The sequence below is a fragment of the Perca fluviatilis genome, chromosome 24 (genome assembly GCF_010015445.1).
Source record: "Perca fluviatilis chromosome 24, GENO_Pfluv_1.0, whole genome shotgun sequence".
NCBI lineage: Eukaryota > Metazoa > Chordata > Actinopteri > Perciformes > Percidae > Perca > Perca fluviatilis.
Window position 1 is genome coordinate 2,305,245 of NC_053135.1, and position 18,922 is coordinate 2,324,166.

Below are 18,922 nucleotides of genomic sequence, written 5' to 3' on the forward strand. Positions count from 1 at the left end.
GTGGCGCAGGGCTGTTGGCAGAAATGGAAATGGAAGAGATCCTACTACAGAACAGATGAGGTGCCGCGGGAGAAGAAGGAGACCGCGCCCTGCTGGACCTGCCCTCTGCTCCGTCCTCTCCTCCCATCGGGGTGGCACAGGCCCCGCGGCCGCCGCCGCAATCTGTTTATTGTCAGCCAAGAGGACAGACAAACACCGGGACACGAGACCGTCTGGACTGGCGCGCGCTTCCCCTGTCCTTTGGACCCTCATCTTTAAAGTTAAGACGCATGAGTAGGAGCGCAGGTGCGCGCGTTAAAACGTTCTCACCCCTCCTCTGGAAGATCTTAGACCCGTTACAGAATGACATAACTGTCTATGCTGTAGGCACCTCTGACCACCGTTTTCTCACCGTGCAGACGTCTTATAGTCACATTAAACTGACACCCAGTTTGATCAGGGCCTCCTGGAAAACCCTCAAGGACCCAAGACCCCACCTTGAAAAAAATCTTAACATTTCATTATTTGGTGTTGAAAAATCACAGCTTTTCCTAAACTTTTATTTTCAATCTCACTGATTCTAGAGATTACATTTCCCTGAACTCCCATTACCAACCCACCAGACATAAACGATAAAAACTCTAAATGTTAAATTGACCGAGATCGGCATCATCATCTTAAAATGCAAACAAATTCTTCTTATTTGAACTACTAGAAAGTGTACGATATCACACAGGGGGAATGCTGTGAATATGAGAGTTCCCAGCACAACAAATGCAAATTCACAGCACGACCTTTCGCAGGTGAGCAGGAGCCTTTTTAGGAACTTTACCTGCATTTCCACCAAAAGGAACCAGAGTCTAAAGGTCCCTGTTCTTTGGGTTAACTTTCCAAAGGTTCAGGGTCTACCATTAAAAGGCTTTTCACGTTTTATTTGTCAGCCACCTGTAGATTAATATGACAATACAACTGCTTTCTGTGGTGTTAAAACTGTGGGAGGTTGAGTGTGAGTGTGCACGGAGCCGGGTGGGCGCTCTGAGATCAGCTGTGGATAACGGAGCGGCTCGCTGCAGTGGAAGGTCCGGTTTCACCAACAGAGACACGACACCCAACACCGGGCTGCTGAGCCCTCTGCTGATATCATGATCTCCATCACTGGGGGCCAAACTGGGGTCTGAGGACCTCCAGGGGCCTTTAGTCGGGCTTTCAGGGGCCCAACGTTAAATTAGACATACTTTGAATGTTATTTTATGTATGGGATTTCAGGAAAAATAGTCTAAAGTCCTCTTTGACAAAACCAGAATCCAATGAGGAAGTGTAATCTTCTGGGCTTTCTTAGGACCTCTAATGTGGCACTTAGGGCTGCAACTAGCACAAGGTAACGCCATCAAATGTCTCATTTGGTGCAACAAACGATCCAAAACGGAGAAAGGGAAGTTTGGGTTCCCCTACTGGAGCTGCTGGATGGATGGACGATCCAAACCCCCAAAAATATTGTTGAAAAATTGTTGCAGGTTTGGGTGTTGAACTACATGTTAGGGTACTGCTGTATCTTGTATATCTAAAAAACAGAAATAATAAGCGAGTCCTTGTCAGGTTCCAGCTTCATAATTCTACAACCTAAATCAGGGATGGTTTCGGAGGAAATGTGCTCAGATTTAGCAGTTACATTCCAGCGTCTTTCCCGGAAATGATCAGGAACATTACCAGGGCATCATTTTAAAAGTAAGGGACTCAAATTTGCATTTCCAGTTAACAAGCCGCCACTTTTCAGTAGCGTTTGTCACACAGAAACTCTTGAATTCTTGCAGGCAAACAGTGACTTTTCATCGAAAACTTCAATAGCATTCCCGAGATGCTGCAACACCTTGAGTCAACATCTCACTGTGCTCTGAAAAAAGGAGAGCGGCTGCTCTATTGACCGCTGGCAGCTCATTATTCTCCGTCTGTCTGTCTGAAACAAACCTTTAGACACAAACACGCGGGATTTGGTGGTTTTAAACCAAAGACACTGAAATAAAAAGATCTGAATGCTTCAAAACAAAGAGAAAACATTATTTTATTGACTAAATTGAATAAAAGTTAAATGACATGTTCAGTTTATAGCTGTTAAGAGTTTTAGAGTTCAAATCTAAAAAGCCTTTTGTATTAACAAATCTAAATCCTAATTAAAACCAGCCTAAGTGTCTAAAAATTTTAAAAAGTGTCCTTTTTCAAAATAAGTTTAAAAATAAGAAACTGTTTTTAAGAAAAGCACTATTTTCCTTTGCTCATCAAATGGAAAAATAGCACTTTTTCTTAGTAGTGGTCTGAGTGTGCGTCCCTACTGCTCGGCTCATCTGAACAGTCCCACGACTTTCTTCTTCTTTGGTTTGGAGGACGGTCGCTCTGCAGTTTTGGAGGTGACCGGTAGAGACTGTAGAGGACAAAAACAGTGGACGGATATATGATTTTAGTCAGGCTGTTCTTACGAACCATCCACACATATCGCTACCAACAGTAAAGCACTGTCACTGGTATGTATTCCACATATTTACTGCTGTATGCTCCACACTGACTGCTGCTGTGTAAGAGCACAAAGTTCTTCGTAGCGAGGAGGTCGGCTGGATGTTTGGGTCATAAAACACGGCGCTTTCAAGCCGGGGAGCAGAGTGTGCTTCACGTGACCAGCTGGGGGTCGCCTAATTTCCCAAGATATTATACAAATTGGTGTGCATAAGTTTTAGTGATATCGTCCGAACCAGTTCATGAGAATGCTGTGTTTTAGTAGCTTTTACATTCTTGTATACTCTCTTTTTATCTTTATGTTATGTTTCATCTCTTATATCTTTTACAAACTTGTAAAAGGATACTTTGTTTTATCCAATTTTCTGTTTTTCTGAAGCACTTCTCGAAATTTCAAATTGTATAAGCTAGTTAACATTGTTAAGTATAAAATCTACTTTATTAGTAGGAATTGAAACTGAGAATGAGGCCAACATTTGGTTTTATGGTCCTGTTTACGAGGACTTAAGGGATGTACTTTTTACTACAATGACTATCGTCTGGGATGATTTCTTCTGGCTGGATGATTATCACTAAAATTTGAGTTGTGCTTCGAGAAAGGAATCTTTGAAGTCACAGATTTTATTCGCCAAGCTCGGGAGAGAAGACAGAAAGTTTTGTTTAAGAACGAGCTGTAAAACAACCTCTACTTTTGGGAAATGTTTGAACCCTGAAACAGACATGTGCATGACACAGAAATAAAGAAAAATCACTCAAGTAGAAGTTATACTTCATATTACAACGCTGTTTAAGGTACTGTGTATTCTTTCTGGTCAGAATTCTTTTTTGACGTTTTTGTCACTTTTTAACTGGAGTTCAGAGCCTGTTCTTAATCAGTGATCTAACCATATCAGTTATCTGTGACTCTTTCCATCAGGCTGCTGTCGTACCTGCTGTACTGCGGCGGGTCCGTCGGCCATCTTGGCTCCGGCTGCGTCCTCCTGCGCGTCCTCGTCACCCGTGTCGCTATTGGTGACAGATCCACCTGAAGGACGAGGACACACACGCTCAAACACACACTCAAAAAGAATTCAACATTTTCTGAAATAAAGAAACTAATTGAACTTTAAGAATCTGGAGTAATATGTTAACATGTATTATATTTTTATTTGTGGCTATTTTGTTTAAAAAAGGCAGACCTGAGGACACAAGCTGCAAAATGACATTATTATTATAAAAACTATGAAAATAGCCAAAATGAGTTCATTATTGTCTCTTGCTGACTTGTACATGCCTTTCTATTTTCCCTCCTCCAAAATACATATCACTGATTTGTTGCCAGGTTATGTTTGTACTTTTAGATAAACTCACTCAAATTATTTTCTGGGTAAAGCACGGCGTAACTTTTTATATATACTCTGTACACGCACAAATCTTTATTCTGAGGATTATTTCTACCAACATGGGGAATAAGTGATGAACTGTTCTCTGGTTTTTACATTTTAAAGGCTAAAGAAGTTTGTGTTAGGGCTGCACGATAGAGGAAAATATGCGATAACGCTGTTGAATATGGCGATAATGATATTAGTCGCAATAAATAAACAGATACTAAAGTGTACTCAGTTCTGCCGCTTTCAGTTTTCTGCTATAATACATAATAAATAGATTGCTTGTTGAATTAAAAAAAACTAAATTTCCAACATTCTTTTAATAAACAAATTGAACATTGAATTGAACATAAAAGGCACCACTAAAAAAAGAATGACAGTTACATTTTAAAATGAAGTTTTCTACTGATATTTCCTTTCAACGAACACAAAAATATAGATATGAGTTAAATAGTGTCTTTCGCCTTTCATGATGTGTATATTGCGCAAGTTGATATCGCGATGACGATAAAAAAAACGATATATTGTGCAGCCCTACTCTGTGTGCATGTGGTTTGTTAACTGTCAGATGTGACTTTTTGAATGAATGTTGTGATCGGGATATTGAACGCAAAAGCAGGCCTGAATACTCTTGACTCTGAAAGTTCAGATGAGCGGACCATAAGAAACGTGTTTCCTCTGATCAATAATTGGAGCATTTGTGAAGCCTTCGGCGGTCTAAAGACAAACCTAAAGACGAGGGGACGTCTGCTTCTTCTTCGGCGGCGGCTGGTTGGTCCTCCTCAGCAGAGCGCTCCTCGGACAGTTTGCGTTTCCGTGTGTTCCCGCGGGAGACGACAGCTGCGTACAGGTGTTGGAGGTCGGCGTCGAAGCCGTGAGCGTCCGGCTGCTCAGAACACAGCAGAGGAAGAGTCTGACGGGAAGAGAGACAGGAAGGGGGAGAAGGTGAGCGACAGGGGCCCTTCAAAATGATTCATTTCTTTGTGATGAAGATTCCTTGTGAAGCTTTTAATTTACAGAGAAGTTATCAGTCAAATCAGCAATACGAGCAGTCAGACGTAGCCTGACAAGCCAGACCCACATCCAGATGTTGGGTCTGGGAACTCCCCATTGGCAGGGCTCAATCCGAGGGGCGGGATAAAAGGTTGTCTTTCAAATTCCCTCTGCACGCAATAGGATAGCGCTACAACCAATGAGAGCAACGAAGAAGGTAGCAGAGGTAGTTGGTAGATTAAACTTTTGCCGTATCCGGTCGGCAAAACTCCGAACACATCTTCCTTTTTTCAGAATGATTTCAGTGCCGTTCTTTGTTCTTTTCTCAAAGAAAGAAAATATTTCTCAAAGTGTTTGTTGTAAACATTTAGTGCGAATTAAGTGTTTCACGTTTTGGTATTCGTAGTACAAGCACTCGTAGTGACAGAAACTGGACATTTCAAACATTTATTTACTCATTTTCCCTTTCTTTTTCTTAAGTTTTCATGTACTCAACAACGCAGCAGTGGGCTGTAACTGGCAGTTTGATGGTTAATGTGACAATAAGGCTCCATTCATTTTTAAGCACTGTTTTGAGACAAAATGATCTCTGTCCACAAAGCTAGTCTCCGTCCATATTAACACGTCTGACAACACATATCACATGACCATTCACACACACTGGGCACGTGCATGTCTGATGTTACTCTGTGGTTGAAAATCAGGGATGTAGAAGTTGGAAATAGAGAAACTACTTTGGAGAAAGAACAACAATGATGAAAAGTAAGAGCAGGGATTCATTAGCTTGGAGCGACGACGAGGTGGATCTGGTACTGAAGCTACCTAACCGATAAGACTGACGTGTGTCGTCTTTTCCAAACGTCTAGACTACAAAGCAACCCCAGAGTATTCAAACCAAAACGGGGGCAGCAGTGTTTCCAAATGTCTCCGTTTTAGAGGCTCGGAAACACCGCGGTAGTGTGGACGGGAGGCATAAACGTAGCACAAGATATTTGTTTTTTAAAGCAAAATATAGTAGCGTAGATGTAGCCTAAGTTTGTAATCCTATCGGTGTGTTTATTTTCCTCCTAAACACAAAGATGGAGTTACATACATATATATTTTACCCAACAATAACTTCACGTACACCCTGGTTGGGAAATCGCTGTTGGTTCTCACTAATTTCGTCGTCATCCCAGATGTAAGAAAGGAACTTGAGGTTGTTATTCTGATACATGTGTGTGTATTCAGTATCTGTGTTGCTTGTTCGTACACCATGTAGATTCTGCACTACTCTGAACTGGAATAACATTTGAGTTGTTAGTTGATCTGCACCGTTCTGCAGCTCTAAAGCCAATAAACCCATAAAGATTAAAAAGAAATAATCAGGTGCATGAACCCAAAGCATGAAAGTGTCCTTTTGACACAGCTCGGTGCTTTGGGTATGTTTGTTTTACGGCCCTGCTGTGGCAGTCACATGGCCGAGGTGTGATGCAGGGTGTGACGGGGCCGTGATAAGCCTCTAATCAAAGCGGCATTATTGGCACAGCTGACCACAGGTAGAGCAGCGAGCAGGAACAACTGAAAAAACACACACACACACGCGCACACACACACACACGCACACACACACACCTGACAGATAAGAGAGCATGTAAACTCCAGCAACATTATGCAAACGCACGTATAGAAAAACACGCTATTCACTAAATCCTTCTTTTTTCCCCCAATGGAGAGGACAAACTCTCCAAATTAGCTCCTCAAATATTGACCGGGAGAAATTGGTGGTCTCCCGCTCGCTGTCAGGGCAGAGGGGCTCCTAAACACACTTTGGTCAGGTTTCGAGGTTTTGCATTGATTTATTTTTGTTATTTGTTTGTTTAAATAGCGTAAAAATAAATGCAAATGCTCTGGTGAGGCTTAGTTCTGCTTTGGGCACAGAGAAAGCAATGTGCAGCAGAAAGCCCACCTTATTCTCTCTTTTTATTCGCTCCCCCCCCCTCCTCGGTCAGCCGCCCCCTCCTCTCTCTGGCTGCCAGCTCACTTCAGAATATTTGATCTGGACCGTTGAGTTTAATCGGTTAGATCCGACTCTTATAGTTTAGACTCTATGATAGTTTAGACCCTCCTCCCTACGGAAGCCCAAAAGAAACAAATGGATGAAAAGTTATGCGTGATAAAAATGCGTGTGCGCTCTATTTTAACAGTGCAAGCAGTGGTCTTGGGCTGCAGCACAGAGTGCAAGAAGGCTTTAATAAAAGATTAATAAATCTACTCTCAGCCAATCACATCACTGGTCTGCAAGTTTTCTCTCGTTCATCTCGGTCTTAGCTCATCGTCTAGAGCCCTTTTCCACCAAAACACCAATAACTTGCTTTGCACGGCCTCATTTACATGAACCTTCCTCCTGTGCACCAAAGTAGCACACAGACGAGCAGGGAACTTCAGGGTAAGGGAAAACACCAAACTGTCGTCACGAGAGAGTCGAAAATATGAGATACTAAGTCAAAGTTACGAGGCCATGATAAGATAGCGAATCAGCATGAAATAAGATATTAAATTATGATTTAGTAAGTCAAAACATTGACTCACCATGAGTGTTTTTATCTTATCTAATTGGCAAAGAAGCTTTCGCCCCTCTCCTTATTTTTAGGAGGGTTTTAAAGTGGCACACATTGTCTGCTGCTGCTGACCAGAAAGGAAACACCAGGCGAGGAATAAAAAGGGGATTACGGCAGGTCAATAACCTCTCGCCTGTTTTGTCGGGCTGAGTAATGTTCTGGAAAGTTCCTCCCTGCTTTTGTCACGGAACAAAGTCCTCCAGCAACGCAGGAAAGAGAGCAGAGAGGAGGAGGAAGAGGAGGAGCCCTCACCTGGTGACCACACCTCCAACCGCCTCCTCCTCCCCCACAGTAAAGCCCGGTGTTTGGGGAAGGTGATGAGAGAAGGGGGGGCAGCGTGAAGGCACTCCTCTATTATTAGCTGGTAAACAGCTCTGCTGGGGTTTTTCAGGTGGGGGACCTGGTGCCGGAGAGTCTCACACTCTCGCTCCCTCATCTGGTCTCGGCTGCTGACCTTGTGTTTGCTCTCCCTCATTCCTCTCCACCTCCCCTTCTCCTCGCTGTGACCTCAGCTTCCCGTCCCCGAACCCCAGAGAAAAGCGTCGCTTTTTGTTTGGAACCCCCCACCCCCCCGAAGGACTCGAGGTCACGTCCTCAAAAAAAAAAAAAAAAAAACGGGAGGATGAAACTGCTCGAGGACGAGTGAAGAGACGAAGGAGAAGGTTGACCACGCAGCTTTATCTTTCTAAACGGTCATCAGCTGCAACAGACATCTTACGAGTTCTAAATACATCTCATCCCTCAGTTATCCATCCGGCGATTCCCTCGTCCTAACTACTAGTTTAAGTTTCAAGAACTACATTAAACAGACACACTCTGAAACAAACATTTGTTGAGGATCATATCGGTAGGACAGAAATCCTACGAGAAGCAAAAACACCAAACTGCTCAGGTGCTTCGGTATGTTTGAATCCTCTAACCATCGTTGGCCTCGCAGATTTCCCTGGATTGTGGCGACACCTGGATTGTGGTTGCAGCTGCTGCTGCTGTGATCCTGCTCGACGCCCCCTGCTAAAACTATTGTTATTATTAGCCGTAGTTCTACTATCTTCACTGTGACTATAATCGCCACTGTTCATCACGTCATTCCATTCTACCGACTGCTATAACTTTTATGAGTCATATTTCTATATTTATTATTGGTGGGTATTATTTTTAATCTCTCTCTCTCTCTCACTGTCTGTGCATTTGCCACAAAGGGGGAATGAAATGAGTGTTTGATTTACAACCCTTACAATCAAGCGGGCTAAGATAAACTGAACTAAGTGACCTGTTCGGTCTACTCCACTCCGTTTCGTTAAGACGGACAATTGCCGCTGTTATAGTTAGGTACTGCAACTAACAATTATTTTCATCGTTGATAAATCTGGATTCTTTTCTGGGTTAATGGAGTCTTGGGTGAAAAATGTGGATCAGTGTTTCCCAAGTCCCAAGATGACGTCCTCAAATGTCTTGTTTTGTCCTCAACTCAAAGATATTCAATGTACTGTCACAGATGAGAGAAGAAACTAGAACATATTCACATTTTACAAGCTAGAATCACAAAAATACTCAAACCAATTAATCGACAATCAAAATAGTTGGCAATTAATTTAATAGTAGACATTAATCGAATAATCGTTGCAGCTCTAAACAAGACAGCAACACAGATCCAACACCAGATATCATTCTCGAGCAGAGAAAGAGCTTACGACCATTGTTAAAAGTCACTAAACCATCTCAAAACGAGCAACTCCTGGGGCGGCCTCTAGTAAGTCACCCAGTAAGAGCGTTCGCCTCATGTTGGCCCCATGTTGATGCGTGTTGTCCCCCATCTCTCTCCCCCTTTCATGTCTATCAACTTTCAAAATAAAGGGAAAAGCCCCCAAAAATAATAATAAATAAAAAAAAAAGAGCAACTCCATCCAATTATGAAGGCCACGAGATGTGGTTGAAGGCATCTCAGACAACACATAAGCAAGAAAGCAGCAAGAAAGCCGGGAATTATTCTTTAATTGGCCCAAAACTGGACAGCTCAAAAACAAATGAGTCATGTGGTATTTTTAGCCGCTCACATCACGTAAACAGTGCTGGGACACTCAAAATAAAAAAGGGACAAGTCAATGATTTAACATGACTGGACTACAAAAAACCAAAGACATCTCAGAAAATTAATCGGATTTGACGTTGAAGGTGTTTTTGTGCAGAGAAATACGTCCCCAAATTAAAAAGGTAAGACGGTTTATTGAATTGTTTAGTTGTTGAACAATTTCAATGAGGTGCAGTCACGGCTTTGAGTGGAAAATGCATTATTTAATGAAATGCTCTGAGAAGTCCAATTTTCCGTCACACTTCAGCTGATTAACACATTTATCCGTCAGTTCTGAGAAATGAACGCTTTCAGCTGTAAAATATCTTTTGAAATATGTTTTTAAATGATCTGAAGGATCAGCGGCCAAACAAAGTGGTTGTGTAAAAAAGGAGTTGGATCTTCCTTTCTTTAAAGCTGTTTTTAATACTTTTTAAATTATCGTTATCAGCCTTAAAAACACACCACCAAAGGAAAAAAAATCTAAAGCAAAAAAGGGATACATAAAGCTGATATATCACTATTGGATTTATACTGTAGTTTTGACACTCAAATATCAGCCTTACAAATCTGACATCAGCACTGATGAGCACAGAGTAAAATGTATCTTTCTTGGTTTAACTGCTGATCCTGATAATCCATCTTCAGTCAGCTGAGGAGAGCCGAATAATATTTGTCACCACTTCAGTTTGGTGAAGGAGTCCTGCAGCGCTCACTGACGCAGGGTTGTCAGACTGGGGGGTGGAAAGGGGACGGAGTACCCAGGGCCCTCATGTGAGGAGGGCCCAAAAAGACGCTTGAATGAATAGCTGTGGATGTGGGGAGGGGGCCCATGGATAATACCTTTCTACAGGGCCCAGAATGTCGCGCTACGCCCCTGCACTCACATCCTGCAGCTGTAACGGTGTACATGTCATGGAATAAAGTGCAGTATTGCAGTAGGCGTCCGGCGTGTTCACGTGCTGCAGCCGTGTTTTGTGTTCCTGCTCTCATGTCTCATGATGTCTTTGCGGGACGCCGCACTCGGCCGGTCCAGGCCGGGGCTCGGCCCAGCAGCCAGGCCACAGAGGAACTAATTACAGACCCAGACGGGGGACAACCCTGTGGAAACTGTGTGCAACCGAGGAGGAGGAAGATCTACTCTGCGATTTTTCACTCTTTACAAACAGTTTAGAAACAAGACCTGAAGCTTACGATTATTTCCATTATATGTTTCATCTATAAAATGTCTATAAAAACAGCTCTATATCAGTCATATTCACGATCAGCTCAGCAGTCCGGAAGTCCCTTTTAGGTGAATCAGTGCCAAAGTATGGCAATATAAACATATAACAAGATTAATTTCTGAGCAGCGATATATAAACATTCAACAACACTTTCATGCCGATGTGTGTCCTCCCCCCTCCCCTCGAGCCTCTCCTTCTTACCATCCCGGCCCTGAATTCCTCAGGTATGTGAGATAAAGAGCTGCTCGCTGCCGTTTATGAGAGCAGCAGTTAATGATTTACAGAGGAGAAGAAGAAGAATAATAAGAGGAGAGAGGCCACCTTTCCAACCTTCCTCTACTCTCTTTTCCTTCCCTCACTAATTCTGTCGTTGTCTGTCCCTTCACGCTGATTACAGCTTTACATACGACACACAACGATCCATTACACCTCTGAATGTTTCCCTCCACAGGCAAAGAGAAGAACCTGGTAAAAAGAGTTGTAGTTCTAGCGTTGAACTGACCCAGTAAGTATTTCCAAATGCAGAAATCTTAATAAAGAGTTGATAAATAATATATACGTAAAAGGTAAATAAGGTAAACGAGCAGCAACTAGTTCTCTATTTACTTTTTTGCCCTAACCTAGGGTGGTTTGGTTTGGTACACAGAACCATCTGAGCAGCAGTCATTGGAAACGGTTTGGGAAAGGGCAGGCACTTTCAAAAAAATACCTGGCAGGTGATTGGATGAACCATCTGTCATTGTTGTTTTGAACGAACAGTCGCGGACCGCCACACACACCTAAACCAGCCGTGGCTGCCAGTAGCTCTTCACGTTACGCCGATTGGTGCGGTAAGCAGTTAGTTCAGACAAACACATTACTTAAAGTCTGACAACATGGATGGGATACGTGATCTCACGAGAATCCAGCTGCTGTACAAGGTAAGTCCTAACCATCTGATCAGTATCAATCAGACTTAAACTGTATAGCACTTTTATACAAATAAAATGTAACACAAAGTGCTTAAACAGAAAGCACACAAAGCGATCTCTAGATCTGCAGTCTCTTTGATTTGTGATCTTTTTGTAATTTATTTGCATCAGAAATGTATTTGATTTTCTACGATCTATTGTAGTTCTTGATTCTGCTCTTTCAGCTATTAAAGCAATCAATATCTGCAGCTTCTCTTCATTCTTTCTGTTACGTTTGGCTACTTAGAGTCAAAGTGTATTTTGGAATCCATCGGCCGCTGTGGTCAGCGGATGAAAAAAACTACGTTTCCTGCCCTGCTCTTAACTTAGAGCATCTGGTCGAAGCGAACAGATATTAGGATTTGACTCCTCCTGTTGTGCCTTGCAGCTTCACGTGGAGAGCAGAGTAGCATTTAAGGATAATCTCTTCACCCGTTTAAGCACATAACCATTACAGGCATTTTTTTTGGAGACTGCACATCTCTGCACTGTAAAGAAAGAAATAGTTTCTTATGGATTCTCATTTTGTTTCTAAGCAGTTTCACACTCGCACGACCAGAAAAACCTTCAACAATTTAAGCAAGAAAAGCAGTTCATTTGAAGTGAGGAACGCCAAGTTTGGAAGCCAACGACGCAGGAAGCCAACATTTTGGCTCAATTATGTGATTCTGTGCAGCTCAAGTGAGGTGTTTTGGTCACCGACGGCCACTAACTGTCAGATGCGCGGTTGCCGTGGAGCTGTGAAGCCGCTGTCTCATGAAACAGGAAACGCCGGGCAACGTTCCCAAACGGTGACAATTCAATTCAGCGCTGACAACTGTGACGCTGCTGCACGACTCGCTGCAAGTACTGCGTCACCATGACACACACACACAAAGTCATGCACGTAGACAAAAAAAAAAAAACAGCCTCGGTGACACACACACTGAACTCTAAAAAACCAAAAGCATGCGTCACAGCCCGCTGTGTGGACCATCAGACACTCCCCCCCCTCTCTCTCTCACACACACACACACACACACACACACACACACACACACACACACACACACACACACACACACACACACACACACACACACACACACACACACACACACACACACACACACACACACACACACTTTGGTCCTAAGAGAAGTTGATGTGATCCTAAAAGGATTTGAAATTTTTTTTTCATGAACAGCTCTAGCCTGTGCCCAAGTTAACTCCAAGAGTGTGTGTGTGTGTGTGTGTGTGTGAGTGGGAAGCGCATGCTAATTCCACCCATGTAAATGTTGACCTGAGCTGGGTGGGGTGTTTGTGTGGCGACGGGACGGGGAGGAGGGGCTTCCATGGAAAGCTGCAGTAGAAAATAAAAGCTCCGGCTCCTGTCATCATCGGCTCCCTTTCGCTGTCCCTCTGCCCTTCACTCCCCTTGGTGTGGGAGACAAGAGGCCGCAAATGGCGCGCACACACACACACACACACACACACACACACACACACACACACACACACACACACACACACACACACACACACACACACACACACACACAGTGAAAGAGGGGGTGATGAGGCGGAAGATTTCTGAAGATATTTGTCTGCTCTCTGTTGGCACCAGGAACGTAAATAACTGAGTAAATGTCAAAGAAGTTCAGGTTCAAGGAAGAAAAACTTTAGCCGGGTGAACAGCAGACACACACAGACTCTGATCTGACTAATGGAGACTGTACATACTTTAAAAAGGAACATTTTGGGTAACTTTCTGGCTGAAATGATACACAACACTTTCATGTCTCTGCAGAAAATAGGAAGCACCCGTGAGCAGCGAGTTAGTTTAGCTTAGCATAAAGACTGGAAACAGTAACGTCTACCAACTCCGCTAAAGCTCACTTATTAACTTGTTAAATCTTGCTTGTTTAATAACAAGAATGTTTGCAAGATGTGCCAGTCGACAACTTCCATATTGGCATCACGCGATTACAACTGAGCGAACTGCTTTCACTCCAACTGGTTTTAACTGAGCTGTCATGTCTTATGTAAAGCACTTTGAATTGCCTTGTTGCTAAAATGTGCTATACAAATAAAGCCTGGCCTTTCACTGAAGAAGACCGTGAGATATGGAAAAAGCTAATAAGTGGATCTTGAATACATCATTTTTGTCAGTATAATTTTCCAGAATCCAAAACGAACCGTTCTGCTTAGAGAAAAGCTCACGTAAGCAGCCGAAAACAAAACGGACTGACTCGCTACAACAATCAGGTACAAGGTCAGAAATAGCATGGCGCCATGGAAACGGACCCAGACGGAGACACAAACACAAGTCGCGTAAAGGACAGACGGCGCGCACACACACACGCAAAGGCCACACCCTGATAGATAAATACTACACACACACGCCAAACGCCTTCACCTGATTTTCTCTGATTAACACACACACATACACACACACATACACATACACACACACAGATTCTCCCTTTGACGCGTCCTGGCGACATTTTTCCCAGACAAGTTTTATTTCAATTTGGACTTTGGTCTGGAGGCGGCCTCGTCGCAGCCCGGTGGAATTTGCCACGAAGGAGAAGACTTTGATCGACTGCAACGTTTCGCCTCTTCTTCTTCTTCTTCTGTGGTCTCCGACTGTCCGCTCGTCTTCCCGCTCCAATGATGTAATCACCCAAAAGAAGCAGAAAACAGAGCTGCCTCTGTGACCCTGATGTAACTTTCCATGACTCTCCGTACCTGAGCTGGAGCGCTTCCACCAACTAAAACTGAGATCCATTCCTGGTTTGTCCTTTCAGACAAACAGACTGGTTTCCTGTCCACAAAATGATGCAACTCGAACAAACAAGCTGTGAATTAGACTGAGGTGTTTTCCTGCAAAGTGATTTATGGTGGAACATTATCTCGGATGTTCACCTTTAAAGCTCCCGTGACATTCGTGACCTACACGTGGAATCAGACCAGACAATTTTTAAACAATGTGTCTCTTTCCTCCAAAAAGGTCAGCTAATTTTAGGTTTGACATTTATGGAGAAACCTCACAATAGATAAAGTAACACCGCAGTGACACATACAGTAAAGCTGCTCTCAACAGCTGACCAAGTCAAGAAGAGAATATAAGAGGTAACAGACTAAGAGACTAAGAAAAGGAGTTACTTCGATTCATTCAAATTTTTGTTATGTGTAAAATGTCAAAATCATGAGAATCTCGTTTTTTAAGCATGCACAAATTGGTTATTGTCTGTGGGGGATTGGCGAACAAACTAAATATTTGACCTAAACTGCTCCGATCATGGTTTCCTAAAACATAAATAAAAACTAAAGGCTGGAGCACATAGATACCCAGTGAAAATTCCACAGGTAGTTCTGAAACACACACACACACACACACACACACACACACACACACACACACACACACACACACACACACACACACACACACACACACACACACACACACACACACACACACACACACACACACACACACACACACACACAGTGAACTAGGAGTCAGGGGTCAACAAAGTCAGAGATGAGAAATTCCACAACTGAATACAATAACCACTTTTAATTTGAAAACTCAGCCCTGTTCACGCCTGGCTCTGATTGGCAGACTTGAGTTGAGCGCGTCGCGGCGGCTCATGTTTCAGGCGGAGAGAGCGCTGGCTGTTTCATCATGTGGTTCCTGTCGCCCTCGCCACAGCCGAGTAAAGATCAGCATGGAGCGGAGAGGACGGTAAAACAGGCCTTAACATCCGGCTGCAGGGGGCGTTTGCGTGTGTGTGTGTGTGTGTGTGTGTGTGTGTGTGTGTGTGTGTGTGTGTGTGTGTGTGTGTGTCTGACCTCTCACCTTCAACATGAAGTCCTCTCTATAGGTTTGCTCCTCAAAGACGTCCGTCTGCAGCCGCTCTGGATTCACACACACACACACACACACACACACACACACACACACACACACGATTAAACGAATGAGAAAGACACAAATATACGTTTTTGTTACAATGACTTTTGTGACTAAGTTTTTAAAAAATCCTTCAAATTTCACAATCTGGGAAGGGTTAACATCCAGGGCCATAATCGGAGATCTGACTCCTATCTTCAGATGCCAGGTCTCTCTTGCAAAATAGATCATGTATCTTAAGATTCTTCCTGGATAAATAAAGGTTAAATAAATAAAATCAAAAGGTGTTTACAGACTGAAATTGTTAGATGAGGTAGATTGGTTTAAACTGATTTTAAAAATAACTTTTTGGGAGCTTTCAGCTGCAATTTATAGTCTTCTTAAGCAGATGGAGTTTTGTTATTTCAATCACTGAACATCCGTTTTTGTGTATGTTATGTTACAGTACGTGTGTGTATGTGTGTGTGTGTACCTCTGCTGAGTGTTGCTCCGTTCTCTCTGTAGTCCTGGATCTCTGCGTCCTTCCTGCCCAGCAGTCCTCCGAGCTGCTCCACCTGCTGCTGCAGCAGGTGGCTCATCACCAGCAGGGGGCGCACCAGCTGAACACACACCTGAAAAAAACACACACACACACACACACACACACACACACACACACACACACACACACACACACACACACACACACACACACACACACACACACACACACACACACACACACACACACACACACAGCTTTGAAGATTCTTTTTGCGTTCATAAAGACACTAGAACTAGGTGGTATAGTAACAAAACCATACCAAAGCCAAAATATCACCAGTTCAAAACCCTCAATAGCCTCATCCACTAGTCTACTAGAAAGTTCAAATCTGAAATGTGGAGCGTACCACAGTGACGGGGGCGGGGGTGCAGTGAAACTCCCAGTAGAAGGGCAGCCCTGCGAGCTCACTCTTCAGCTTGATGCTGATGTTTCCGTCGTCCTGCCGCGTCAGGGAGATCTGAGCCTCACTGTCGGGCCGCGCGTCACTTCCTGACAGGCAGGGTTGGACCACTTCACACAGGTGGGAGAAGAACGCTTTGACCGGGGCTCGCAAACGTCTGTTCAGCTCCTGGGAGGATCAAAAACTGGATTTATGCATCACAAGAAAAAAACATAACCATCAATAAATGTGTACCTTATGTGTACCTGTGCTCTCTTCTGGAGGGCTGCAGAGTCCATCCTCTCCTCCCACACACCGTGCACGTCTGTCAGCAGGATGTGGTACGCCGTTTCCCCAAACCAGCTCTTAGTGAGGAGCCGCCAGCCGCTGATGCTCACAGGAAGCCAGGGACGCTGCAGGAGGACGTCAGCGGAAGTTCCTCGGGGCTCCATCGCGGCCCAGAAACACGGTACCAAACAGACTAAATAGAAACAAGTTAGACATCATCAGTCATCATCCAAAAGATGAACAACTGTGTTATAAAATATCAGTTTTTTGTTTGTTTTTCAATAAAGAAGCAAAAGGTACAAGACTGAACATAAAAACAGAAGGAGGGAAGTCAACCACAACTCCCAAGGTTCATTTTAGTAAGAAAAATTCAAACATTCAGCGGCTTATGTCAATTAAGTGATCTGAAGGGACTGCAACTCTGACTAGCTAGACCCATAGCAACAACAGCCGAGGCTCATGGGTAGGCCTACTGTAGTATTTAGTCATTCAATGAAAGTAATATCAAAGGGGAATGAATGGCCTTTAATATTATCTTAATGAAAGTACAACAGTTTTATTCTAAAACAATTACATTATTATTCTATATTGACTCCTGGTTGTGCACAATACTGCATGTTACATTAGGAATCTCTTCAGCGTCATTTAAGGTGCATCCCAAGCATTTAAAAAGATGCACAGATCCCACACCAGATCCCATTGATATTTTCACCCATTGGCAGCTAACCAGGTAGAAGCTCCTGCATGTTTTGAGATTGTTCCTGAAAGTGGATGCAAATGAACACCAACACCCCAACAACACGGTGCAAACTCTTTTTTTTATCAAACCTGTGTTTCTTAATCACTCACCTCCAAGGAATGTGCCCCTAAAGCCTGAACTGAGATGTGTTAAAGCCGGGTTACAGACGCCGTCCCGGCCGCATAATCACTACCTTGCAGGAGGGATACCGCAGTGGCAGTTCCTGCGGGTTACCGGCTCTTCTCTTCTGACCTGTAATGGGACTGTTTTCGGGGAATAAAACGAGTAATTTCTCGTCAGTCGCCATTTGATACACACTGCACGTTTTCAGAGGTTGACTCATGCCAATTTGGAAATCGCAAAAATACCAAATCAGTAGCTTTATGACTCCAATATACAGCCATACAAAGCTGAACACGGATGCCAGCGGTTAGAGGGTATCAGGAGAGGATGTTGTCCTGACACGCTAACGTTCTCGTCTCTAAGCAAAAAAACGCCACACCAAACTCTATTCACAAATCTCTAAATGTAAAGGTCCCCTTGCTTCCCATCACACATTCTTACGATATATGCTGTTTTTTTAACCTTATCTACATCTCTAAAAGCTACTCCTTAATTCGGCAACCATCTACCCAGCACAACAAGCAATACGTATTGCAAAAATGACCACTTTTGAAATTGCATTCTCCGAGTAGATAGTAACTTTGCTACACAGTGGTGGGCGTCAGGCAAACTGAAAAACACAGAAATAAAAATACATACAGAACTGATATTCATATGGTTGATATGGCTTTTGTATTAAAAATTTGACCGATTTTTGCTAGCTAGCTAAATCAAGAAAAAAAAGCTAGTCATCACACCAAACTCAATTTACAAATGTCTGAGTTGTAAAGTTGCCTTGATTATGAGCAAAGGTTTATATGTTATAGCTTATTATTTTAAACTGTGACACATTTGTAGGAGATATTCCTCAATTCGGCGACCATGTCGTTAAACATTAAGCAAATTTATTTTTGCAAAAATTACTATTTCTGTTCAAGAGTAATTTGCTCGCTAATTCAAGACAAAGGAGGTTAACTAACATTGGTTGTCTAACATAATTAAATGTATTCTACTACAACAGCTTATAACACACCTGGGGACATTTTTAAATACGAAAACGAACGAAAAAGAGAATTAGTACTTTAAAACTACCAACGTTTACAACAAGAGCTGCCGCGGCTGCTCCTCCGCCTGTTTCTGTTGACAGTTCAGGATTCTAGCACCGGGGTCAAACAAGAGCGCATTTCAAAGGTTCCGCTTATGTATATTCCGCTAAATAAAAGCTTCTGATAAAACATTGAAAAGCTTCTTTTTTATGATAATAGCCAATATAACACAGTA

At 43.1% G+C, this 18,922-nt stretch overlaps 1 protein-coding gene across 5 annotated transcripts; it reads right to left on the bottom strand.

Moving 5' to 3' along the window:
- Window positions 1-2,018: 2,018 nt before the first annotated feature.
- Window positions 2,019-18,875, bottom strand: nhej1 (nonhomologous end-joining factor 1). Of its 5 annotated transcripts, XR_005638572.1 has the most exons (10): window positions 18,738-18,875; window positions 17,650-17,802; window positions 16,779-16,993; window positions 16,480-16,701; window positions 16,062-16,200; window positions 15,536-15,594; window positions 12,971-13,104; window positions 4,581-4,764; window positions 3,414-3,508; window positions 2,354-2,395 (listed from the first exon to the last, which is right to left on the bottom strand). XR_005638572.1 is itself a non-coding variant. In XM_039793736.1 (9 exons), exons 3-9 carry the CDS (start codon window positions 16,962-16,964, stop codon window positions 2,315-2,317), a joined length of 966 nt encoding a protein of 321 aa, XP_039649670.1. In that variant the 5' UTR covers window positions 16,965-16,993; window positions 17,650-17,802; window positions 18,738-18,874; the 3' UTR covers window positions 2,019-2,314. The 5 variants fall into 5 exon arrangements, 4 of the variants coding, with proteins under 4 accessions (XP_039649670.1, XP_039649671.1, XP_039649672.1 ...); XM_039793736.1 differs by lacking the exon at window positions 12,971-13,104 and having other exon boundaries at window positions 2,019-2,395; window positions 18,738-18,874; XM_039793737.1 differs by lacking the exon at window positions 12,971-13,104 and having other exon boundaries at window positions 2,019-2,395; window positions 18,675-18,785.
- Between the last annotated feature and the right edge of the window lie 47 nt (window positions 18,876-18,922).

Coding starts and splice junctions, on each gene's coding strand:
- nhej1 (XM_039793736.1), bottom strand. CDS start 16,964: ATGGAGCCCCGAGGAACTTCCGCTGACGTCCTCCTGCAGCGTCCCTGG. Junction 3,509..4,580: donor AGACGTCCCCTCGTCTTTAG/GTTTGTCTTTAG, acceptor CTCGTCCTTCAG/GTGGATCTGTCACCAATAGC. Junction 2,396..3,413: donor GACCCGCCGCAGTACAGCAG/GTACGACAGCAG, acceptor TGTCCTCTACAG/TCTCTACCGGTCACCTCCAA.